The 11,822-nt window shown below is 40.7% G+C and overlaps 1 protein-coding gene across 1 annotated transcript in view; it reads right to left on the reverse strand.

Moving 5' to 3' along the window:
• map3k22 (mitogen-activated protein kinase kinase kinase 22) overlaps positions 1-11,822 on the reverse strand; it is a gene marked incomplete in the record, with an annotated part of 53,865 nt that overhangs the window by 30,475 nt on the left and 11,568 nt on the right. Inside the window, 2 exon segments of the mRNA XM_014002177.1 lie at positions 7,783-7,827; positions 9,263-9,346. Coding sequence (XP_013857631.1) covers positions 7,783-7,827; positions 9,263-9,281 — 64 coding nt within the window.

An 11,822-nucleotide genomic window follows, 5' to 3' on the forward strand; every position in this document is an offset into this window, starting at 1 on the left:
TCTTGATTAGTTCTATTGTTCATAGAACTGCTGGCTCTCTATGAACAATAGAACTAATCAAGACTAGTGGTAGAACTAAATTTATGCCCTTGGTATTAGGGTTACTAATCCGGCCCTGGCTATAATTCCTCACTTCACCATCTGTGTCGCAGTTTCACGTCTCCAAAATGAGCGTACGCATGGGTCAGAGCTGGCGTGAGGCACCGCACATTTTCACGTCAAGTTTGGATTTTATAAATCACAACCTTTGCGTAAAAAGTGGCGTACGCAAGTTTCTGGGCTCAAATTGTGCGTACGCCAGTTTTATAAATCCGACCCCAGGTGTGTGAAACACAAACAACACCTGCAGGAAAGACCACATTCTTTAAAATGAGAAATAGAATTTCTTTAAATGCATGAAGCAACCAATGGTGAAGTCTGGAGCTCAGATAGCATGACCGTAGCACAGGGAGGCCAGCTGTTCCCTGACAGTTCTCTGGGTTCTGGGCCAGAAACAATCTGCAAGCTCATTCTATCTGGCCTTTAAAGTCCTAACTTATTAACATACACTTTGGCTACGTTCACACTGCTCCTTTTTTTCCCATCAGACTCCAGTGTGAACTCTCCACGGTCCATTCAGCTGGCTGTTTACAGAAGTAGCTAAATATAGATGCTACATGTTAGCATGTGGATTCTGAAGTTTTTGTGCAATCAGAGCAGATTAAATAATTATCTGACAGTGTTGTTTACCGGATGCTCCGGTGCGGCGTTTTATTTTGTGAACGATGCAACATGCTAAAAGTCAAGTATCGATTCAATAACTTTAGTATCCATACAGTCCAACAACGTTTCTGTCATATGTTTCTGTTGATTCTCAGTCATCCAGGACATGGAAAATTAAAAGAAATTAGACAAACCAACTGGACTTCTGTTCAGTAGCTGAAGATGTGTGGAGTTATAAGATTGAGACTGAGTAACACGAGGTTAATTTCATCATTATTTTATGGATAGATCCGCTCACTCCCACCTCACAGATGTAAAAGTCAAATGAAATAAGACACAACTTCAGACGGGGGATCGCTTTGAAAAACATCAGATATGTATCTGATTTAGTACTACTTACTGAAAAGGCTTTAATTTGGTGGGATGCAGGAAAATCCTAAATCTCCAGTTCTACACAGATCATTTTCACTTTGGCTTTGTCCATTCAGACTGTTTTTTTTTTTTCCAAATAATCATTTTTATTTCTAAAAATTGATCCTTGTAAACGCTGTTTGAGCCGTCACTGGAAGCCTGTTTATTTACACGAAAACACCTAAAATGAGCCCCAAGAAGCTGCAGTAACTATGCCAGGCTACTAAAAACAATAAAGAAGGCGTGAAGTATGAACACATGACTCACACACTGGATGAAATATGTAAACACAACCAGGAGATGAGGACACACACACACACGCTAAGTTTTTTCACTCTGGAACCTGTTTTTAAAACATACTTTTGGTGGATCATAAGACATTGTTTCCACACAAGACTAAAACAATAAAAACTTTTATGTATTTTAAAAAAACAGACTCAATCTTAGTCTAATGCAGATTATTACAACGTCACTTTAAGGCCAAATAGACTCAAAACCTTCATAGATCYAGAAGTAGATAAAAGTTGATATTTAGTGCAGTGGTGCGCAGCAGACTGATCCATAACTTGTTACAGAAAAACTGTGATAAACCACGAGAAACAGCGAAGGTGTGGCAAGCAGTAAAAACCCAAACACAGAGACGCTAACCTGTGGCTGCGCCCCACACCCCCTCACATGATGAAAACAGACTACAAACAACAGAACAAACATAACTGTGACAAAGAGATTAGCTGATTTGTTCATCTGGCAAGACGGCGGCTGAATATGAACACCCTCGACGTGACGTAATGTGCAAACTACGTGTAATATCTGCTAATGAAGTGTCCAACTACRAAACACACTGGTTTTTGATTAAATTTTGTTGGAGACACCTGCTGTATGGAGTCCTCAAAATGCAYTGCCTCAGATTCAGACATGCATTACAATCATTACATCAGACATCATTCCTGACCTACAAACAATCAACCATGATGAAATGTTAATGATTCTAATGAACAAGTCTAATAATAACCGGGTAAAATAAATGAATATACAGAGAAAGTAATTAAATAGTTTGAAACAAGTGTGTTTGAGCAGGAATCTTCTAAAACATGAAAAACAGTTAAGAAGTTGTAACGTTTCTATGCACAGATGAGTTCAAAACGATGGCTGTGGGTTTAGGTTAGCCAGCTAGCATTAAGTGAGGTGGGGAAAAGTTATTGGCCAGTTTCAGAGGTGGATTATTTTTTTTCAGTATTCCCAATATAGCAGCTAAAAAAGGTGGGGAAACACAGCACTCTCCACTCTGAGCTGCACACTCCCTTTACTAACAGAGAAACTAAATAATGCAACGCGATAAGAAAAGTTACACCCGCTGTATCTGGGCTCCGGTGCAAACGATGGAAACAGTACGAGAGCGAGAGGAAAGGCTGATAGTCTTGGCATGACTGGTGTTAAACCAGCCAAATACAGGCGCGGCTAATAAATCCAGAGGTTGAAACATAAAACTGAAGAATTTAAATCACAACTACACGTGTAAACAAGACACTTTTTTTTTCCACAGGCCAAACCACACGACGTTGCTTCCCACCACAGGCGCTCCACGCTGCAGACGCTCTAACTGGATGGTTAGAGTGTTTGCTGTCAGCTGTGGTGGATAACCAACAGTTTGACCAGGCTGGCCTTTTCTGGGCAGGAAGGAACTGAATCACTGTCTGCCCTGAACACACAGATGGCAAAACCCTTTGATTACACCACAGCAGGAAGTTAATGGGTTTCTGACCGACTCGAGACAAAAAAAAAGATACTGTGACAAATGAATTTATTTATGTGCTCATGACTCAACTTTATGCCTTCATTGCCAATTAATTTTGTTACACTTTCAGCAAATTGGTTAAAATTTTGAGCACAAATCACTGTGTCCTCTTTCAGTTCATTAAAGGGGAGGAGGGATTACACAAAATCGACTTTCTTCAGCTTTATATCATGTAATAATGTCTTTCCCTCATCAAAAACATATACAGTGTTGCTTTGACTCATTCACGCATGTTGAGAAATCCATGTAGCCATGTGGAGATGCCTAAACGCTCTCTGCTACAAAGCACCGCCTACTTACCCAAAGCTCCTCCCTGGAGCTCAGTCTGCAGCCGAGCTCCCGCCCACCTAGAGCGCCCCTCCCCCCACAGCTCCACCAGATTAGCAAAACGCATCTTAAAAATTGGGATGCACCGATATGAAAATTATTGTTATTATGGCTGATAACAGGCACACTTGGGTCTTTTTTTTTGATACTGTAAATAAACAACCAGACCTCTGACATGGCTCCCTACTTTAGTTATTCCTGGCTGTGCAGCATCAATATCACCATCATGATCAAACAGATACCGCTCAACCAACCATCTCCCCTCCCAAAACAGAAACACAAAGATAAAAAGTGGGAAATCAATAATATCAGCTCAGTTTTACATATTGGACCGATACCGATATTCTAAAAAATGACCAATATCGGCCGATACTGATATCAATACGACATATCGTGCATCCCTACTTTAAAATGGTGGCTGTTCATGATTTCATTGGAAAACATAGTTTGTTTATGATCTATATAGCTTTGTCACTTAACATTGTCGTATATGTATGGGCTGAAACGTCTTGTAAGAGCCTCTGTTCTCACTCCGGCTCTTCAGAAAACGTACTTTCACGGTCCGGTGTGAGATCGTTCGAGTGAGGTCCGAGTGTGTCCTGAGTTGACATTTCCAAAAACCGATAGTTTGTTATGTTGTTCCTTTTTTCTTTACAACAAAATACAATGCTCCTACGAAAGGTTGTAAACAGCATGAAGCATTGTTATGAAGACGTGCTGAAGTGGGAGTGTCAGAAATGGTAGGAGGTTCCTAAACAGATAGAGGCCAGTTTCAAGGCATTCACATAGGCTATGATGCAAAGTCCAGTTTATTTTTGATATATGCAGCATTTTATAAAAACTGAAGATAACATAGTTACTTAGTGCAGAATTGAACTATATGCCTGGAAAATACATAACGCCCTCCTTTAAATGTTGAGTAAACACCTTGATTTAAACAAGAATAGATAGAAAGATAAATGTCTCAAACTGAGACGTAGTACAAAAACTGATGGTAAACAACTGACTCTCACTCCCTGTTCTTTCTGGTAATCTGTTGTTCCGAGCTGTGCCTCCTCAGGCTAACCCGTCCACTCGCCGTCAAGGATACAAAACAAACAGAGGCCAGCATGTGTGCAGCAGACAGTTGAGGCCTGCTCTGTGAGCCTGGATGGATAATAACAGCGTGGGGAGAGTGGGAGGGTGTGCTGGTTGAAAGGGGGCAGAGAGAGTGTGAGAAATGCGTGGTGTTGCACAGAGCTGGCCTATAAATGGAGTTATTACCTCACTCGGGCCTCGTTCACGGCCGCTGCCAGACCGAAACCAGCCAAGGCCAACCACCAGCCCAGTGGAAAGCCTAAACACCCCATTGGAGAAGCAGCCTCCAAAACTGGCTTCAGAAATTCCTAAAGTCGGCCAGATCCAGGATTGGCTCCGGTATGCAGACAGGTTGCGATACCTGCTGTTCTATTTCCTGGGCCTCACCAGTTGGTTCTTGGGTAAAATGTGACCAGCGTAAGAAAAAAGGGGAGAAATCCAGGAAGCCGGGCATCAACGTTACACAATGGAGGCTGATTGCAGGTCCTTGCATCATCATTCTGCATCTTTTTTTCTTTTCTCAGGCTAAAGCTAAAGGAACTGTGAAAGTGACAGCAAACTAAATGCAACCGGAACTCCAGTCCGAGACAGACTGTTTCTGCTGCTCGAGCCGAAAACCAGCGCAGCCAAAATAGGTTGGAGCTAAAAACTGCAGGCGTGCTGTTGCTTCGAGCACRTTTGGAGAATGTGTGTGTTGAGAAGTTAGCGCTCGAAAGTTGAGAAAACCAGCAAAGGCAGCAGAGTGCGAGAGAAGCAAACTGCCTGAAAAGACACTGAGGGGATTTCCTCGCGCCCAGAGACACATCATGGCAAAGGCATCCGGCAGGATTAGCAGCCGGAGCCAACTGTGCTCTCACTCTGCAGCGGCGGTCAGATCCAATCTCTGCTGCACAACACATGCAGAAACGCACACGACAGCTTTCGTATGCACGGCTGCTTGGTGGAACCACGGCACACGCAATTAATGTCATAATGGGTATAATGTTTAAACGCTCTCCTTTAATCTGTCACTACAAGAAATAACTCTGACGTAACCTAAGGTACTGCTGGAGAGCAACATTAGTTGTGCAACTAATGTTTGCACAAGGTCGGTGCCGAAACTCACATTTTTTTACTTAATAACTTTGAAATTTTGCAGAACTACTTACAGCCTATACTTTTCTTGAATTACATCCAACCCCTACAGCTTTTTTTTTAGCTTCCTTAGCTTGTTTTTACCCTTTCTGAATAAGAACTGGCTGCAGGATGTAATTCCTTACAATGGAAACTACCAATGTTGTGTTGTTTCATAATGTTTCTGTATTTTTCTTCCTTGTTCTTTTAATTTTATTGCCGTTTGTTTCCAACAATACATAGTGTAACAGCAGATCTTTCCTTTGGGGACTATTAAATTATTTTAACTTTTCTAATAAAGCCATGTTTTCAGTGCAACGTTAAGGACTAGAAGGTTATTTTGCTTTAGCACATAAATAAAACAACTTATCTGAGCATCTTGTATTACAAAGTGAGGTACCATTTAACTTGTTATCTCTAGATGTGAACATGTTGTGCAGCCGTGTTTTGTTCCTCCGTACGTTTATTCTCAGTCATTTCCTTATCGAGAGTTGAAATAATTTTCATCTATAAATAGTTACTAAGACAAAGATAAAAGCTTCTTTTTAAAAAAAATCCATTTTACTAAATGTAACCAAACAAACAAACAAAAAAAACGTTGTTTTTGAACTTTGACACTGATGTACGTACAAACTTTCATAGCCGCTCCATTGATTTAAATGGAGCTATAGCAGTTTAGCTGTGTTTAAATTTAAATAATTTCAGGAAAACAGCATCAAACTCCACTGGGAAGACCACAAAACATTGTGCTACAGTTCTTATAACAATGACTCAGGATACAGCCATCATCCCCACATGGATGGACTATTTTTGATCACTTTTCCCAAGCTAAGATGCTATGCTAACAGCTGGATTGGAGCGATGGGACGAGCTGAATCTGACAGGAAAAACATGGAACTATGAACTTCACGTCTGCTCCAAACATTTTATCGGCGGTGAAAGACCAACGCAAGGACCACCTGGATCCTATTCAGCACCTTGTTGATAAACAGGTACAGCAACCTTACTGTTTTTACTGTAGCCTACTGCTAGCTTTATTCCTAACATCCATGCTAGCCTCATACAGTGATCTACTGCAGTCAGTCACACATACCATGATAATATTATACTTACAGAAATTTTAAACATCACCATAGATAATGCAGAAGCTGTAGCCCCAATGATACAAATACACACAGACACACATGGTAGATGTAGCGAGCTAAGCTATTGGTAAAAACTAGGGGTCTAAATCACCAGCTTTATCACGATACAATATGACATCAATACGAGTGAAGGTCCACATTTATAGTCTCTATGCTAAGCTCAATTAAATAAAGCTAAAATCAGCTAGTGATGTGCTACATTTGAAATAAGAAATCAAAATTGTTCATTTTTAAGTAAAAAATAATAGAATCTGAACTCTGACTTGAAAAGTTGTTTTTTGTTCACTACTCCAAACTTTACAATGTGGCTGTCCCACAAAAAGTGCTAGATGCAGTCATGAAATGTTTAATAGCACCTCTGTTAGCTCGTAACTGATTAAATTGGTCACACACAGAGTTTAAAACGTTTAAATTCAGAGTCTGCTCTCTGAGAACAAAAACTAGAAAACTGCACTGGTTTTCTGATTCGTAACTGTTCGGTTTGACAAATTTCAGATCTGAGGTCCAACTTTCACAGTGAATGAAACAGAATAAAACTTGACTAAACTGAAGAGCTCCTTGGAGTTGGAACAATTTACCAGCAGCAATAAAAACTGCTAAAAAAATGTCAGAGACTTGACCTCTCAGGTGAAACTGAGAAAAGAAATCTGTCAACGCTGATGGACTCCGGCTTTTACAGCTCTGAAGAGACGATGATTTAGTTCGAAGATGATGATGAGTCTGAAGATCTCAACCAGAAAAAAAAAAAAGCTCTTGGCTCTAAAACCTCTGAGGATGGCTGCCAGAAATCTTAACAAGCTCTCCGTTTTTCACACAAAGAGCCTGTGAAGAACACAGAGAGTCTTCTGGCCCAACACCATCTCAAACAAACAACTGCTTTCTTGTTGTTGTGAAAACAGCATGGAGACCACCGTGAGGAGACGGTGGAGGTGGACGGGGATAAGCTTAGTTAAGAACCTGATATTATCCCCACAWCCCTACACTGGACACCAGAAGGCAAGAGAGGCGAACTGAAAAACACTGGGTGAGGAACGGAGATGAAGACCTAAAGCACGAAGCAGACAGGAAGTGGAGGACCTTTGCTCGTGCTCTTTATGTCAGCGGACAAAGGTCAATATCTCAAGCAATGCCTCCTGAATAAACACACATTTATGCATCTTTACACATGCCACACCATCATTTTGTTGTAGAGTTTCATTTACGACGGCCTACCTTGTGTGTTCCTGTGCTGTCCAGGTCCATTTTGAAGACCGTCATCTACAGGAGCAAAAAGAAAACACCAGTTTTAGGTCACAGTCGATGCATGCCCTACATATAAATGAACTGCTGTAACACAGGTTAGCACATTCACCTTGTAAAGAAAGATCAGTCTGAACATACTGATCTGAGATTTCTGGGTTTGGTTTACAAAGAATAAGACTGAAAGTCATTTATTCATGCGACAATAGAAGCAGCATTGACGTAGGCCTGCATTTGTGTGCTCACAAGCATTCCTTCAGTGTTTATTTATATTCACATGTGGTAGGTGTGAATACAATACAGGGACAATTGTCCTTCGGTCCAATTTGTTCAAATCAAATGTGTGGATCTTGCAAAACGGGTAAAACATCATACAGCAGGAGAATTTAACTAAGCTGCTCCAGGGGCCACAGTTAATGCAGGTCAACAGCTCAGGGGCCGAACATCAAGCAATTGAAGTCATTATGTAAATAAACCATTACAAAGCTGTTATATTTCAATAAGTTTATTATTAAATCATGAATAAAACAGACAGAACCCTATGTAATAAAAGAAGTGATAATAAAACAATATCAAAAACAACACATTATGCCTCCTATTTAACAAATATGACATCTCTGACTTGCCCCATTTTTTATTTTATTTTAATCTTTATACCAATTTTATTTTCACTTTCATAGTATCATCTTCAGCTGCTTGTAGTTTTAACTCCCTTGGATGTTCATAGAAATGTTTTTTACCAGCCTTTAGCCAAGGTTCTGACATTTCTGTAGATACCACACGTCTATGTCTAATAGGGTTGGGCAACATTAGCAAAAAAATAATCATGATTAATTGTGGTATTTAGCTGATAACGATTAATTTGACGATTAATCCCCTGGAGTCCCTGGGCACACTTATGTCCTGGTCACATGACCAGTTTAGTGGGAAAGATTTGCTCTTCGTAAAAATCTGTTCCAAATTCTGTAAAAATTACAGACTTCAGGCTGTACATCAATTTTTAAAACTGTGTTGATAAATAAATAACAGACCTTTTTTTAAAATGTTTGTCATATTTGAAGCGGAGACGAGCGCCTGCTGGCATTAATCGTATTAATTGTCAAGTGCCAAAAAATAATGGACTGGTTTTCTGACGATTAATTGCACACGATACAATTACGCCCAAGTAATTCAATTAGTAAACCAGGTGTTTGGGCTTAAAAGATGAATGAACCAATTAGCAGGCCGAACTTTGGTCACTAGTGGGCTGGATGTGGCCCGCGGGCCGCCAGTTGCATAGCCCTGGTATACAGCTGCATTTTTGACACTCCCCCCCCCCTGGTTTTTATGCATGTGTTGTTTATTTTTTTGTTTGTTTTGCCTTTTTTTTCTCTGCAGTATTCCTGCCAGAGGAAGTGTGTATGTGCACACGTTTCTGAATGTGCACACAAACAGAAACATGATTTCTGCTCACCCATGTTTACTGTCATCATCAGGAAGTGGCCCCGTTGAACTCGAGCGCAGAGCTCAACTTCTCTCTGAAAACAAAGACTTCACCCTGAGAGAGGAAAACACAAACACACAAAAATACAGATTTTTAACAAACCGAGCCGTTTTCACTTTAGCTTGCCATAACATAACATTTCTGTGATTGCACAAAAAACAGTGATTAAACAGGACACAGGTGGGTATTTATTTAATATTTCCTCACCCTTTCCTGCTGAGCATATCCTTCTGTGATAAAGTTGCATTTGATCCTGGTAACCACTGAATTGTTCCTGCCTCTCTCAAAACCTTAAAGCAGTCAAAGCAGGCGAGGGAACTCCTCACGTTTAATGACGGAGCAGACAGATGAAGCCGCTGAGGCAGGTGTGGGTGTTTGCCGTACAAACTGCCTCAGGTAAAGACAATAAGCTTTAAAATGCCAGGCGTGTTTTCCTCTTGCATTAGGCTGACTTGTCTTAAAAATGGCTACATTTATAGGAGGGCTCTAGCAGGTATGTTTAAAATACTGAGGGAAACATTTGCTTGTTTCAGGAAGAGAAAAAGTGGAACTGGAACTTTAAAACAACAACAGCTGCTGCAGCTGCGATGCAACACTGTGGTCATGAGATAATGTGTGTTAACCATCCCGCTTCAATCACAGGTACATAAAAGGCTTTCAGTGCTTTTTGGAAAGACAAAAAAAAAATAACAATACATAGTGTCTGGGACACATTACAAAAAAAAAGTTTTGGCCACACATGAGTCATCTTTTAAATGGTATTACACAATTTCCGGTGAAAAAGGTTAACGCTAGACTTGGCCACCTAGAACTGACTGTGGTTAAACAAATTGTTCAAATGTAAAACCCCCAGATGATGCAAAGGAAGACAATTTGTGTGTTTGACCATGTTGTTTCCGTCTGTCACCACTGGATGAATTTGGGTGAAGCTAGCAAAACGTAATCATTAGAGGAACATCTACGGCTGATCTACAGAAGACTGTCTGTCACCACACACAACTGACCTGAGAACACAAGAAAATGAGCTTTATTCCAACAAGGTTACAAATAATGAGACAGATGTTAATTACTGTGTGACGTGTGATGCTGACTACTTGACCAGGTCACCCTTTTTTACCTGGTTAAATCAAGGTGACTGAAAATAAAGGTGACTGATAAACTGTTATATACTACCCTGCAATGAGTTCAATGAGTCATTTACAAAACATATTTCAGAGAGAGAGAGAGGACATTTAGTTTAAATGCTCTAAAGAACAGCAGAACAGCAGCTACAGATCAGCAGCTAAAGAACAGCAGCTAAAGAACAGCAGCTAAAGAACAACAGCTACAGAACAGCAGCTAAAGAACAACAGCTACAGAACAGCAGCTAAAGAACAGCAGCTAAAGAACAGCAGCTACAGAACAGCAGCTAAAGAACAGCAGCTAAAGAACAGCAGTTATAGAACAACAGCTAAAGAACAGCAGCTACAGAACAACAGCTAAAGAACAGCTACAGAACAGCAGCTACAGAACAGCAGCTAAAGAACAGCTACAGAACAGCAGTTATAGAACAACAGCTAAAGAACAGCAGCTACAGAACAACAGCTAAAGAACAGCTACAGAACAGCAGCTACAGAACAACAGCTACAGAACAGCAGCTAAAGAACAGCAGTTACAGAAGAGCAACTAAAGAACAGCAGCTACAGAACAACAGCTAAAGAACAGCTACAGAACAGCAGCTACAGAACAGCAGTTACAGAACAGCAACTAAAGAACAGCAGCTACAGAACAACAGCTAAAGAACAGCAGCTAAAAAACAGCTACAGAACAGCAGTTATAGAACAACAGCTAAAGAACAGCAGCTACAGAACAACAGCTAAAGAACAGCAGCTAAAGAACAGCAGCTAAAGAACAGCTACAGAACAGCAGCTACAGAACAGCAGCTACAGAACAGCAGCTAAAGAACAGCTACAGAACAGCAGCTAAAGAACAGCTACAGAACAGCAGCTACAGAACAGCAGCTACAGAACAGCTACAGAACAGCAGCTAAAGAACAGCAGCTACAGAACAACAGCTAAAGAACAGCAGCTACAGAACAACAGCTACAGAACAGCTAAAGGACAGCAGCTACAGAACAACAGCTACAGAACAGCTAAAGAACAACAGCTACAGAACAACAGCTAAAGAACAGCAGCTACAGAACAACAGCTACAGAACAGCTACAGAACAGCAGCTACAGAACAGCTAAAGAACAGCAGCTAAAGAACAGCTACAGAACAGCAGCTAAAGAACAGCTACAGAACAGCAGCTACAGAACAGCTACAGAAAAGAAGCTAAAGAACAGCTACAGAACAGCAGCTAAAGAACAGCTACAGAACAGCAGCTAAAGAACAACAGCTAAAGAACAGCAGCTAAAGAACAGCTAGAGAACAGCAGCTAAAGAACAGCAGCTACAGAACAGCAGCTAAAGAACAGCAGCTACAGAACAACAGCTAAAGAACAGCAGCTACAGAACAACAGCTAAAGAACAGCTACAGAACAGCAGCTACAG

This window comes from Austrofundulus limnaeus, unplaced genomic scaffold, assembly GCF_001266775.1.
Source record: "Austrofundulus limnaeus strain Quisiro unplaced genomic scaffold, Austrofundulus_limnaeus-1.0 Scaffold12, whole genome shotgun sequence".
NCBI lineage: Eukaryota > Metazoa > Chordata > Actinopteri > Cyprinodontiformes > Rivulidae > Austrofundulus > Austrofundulus limnaeus.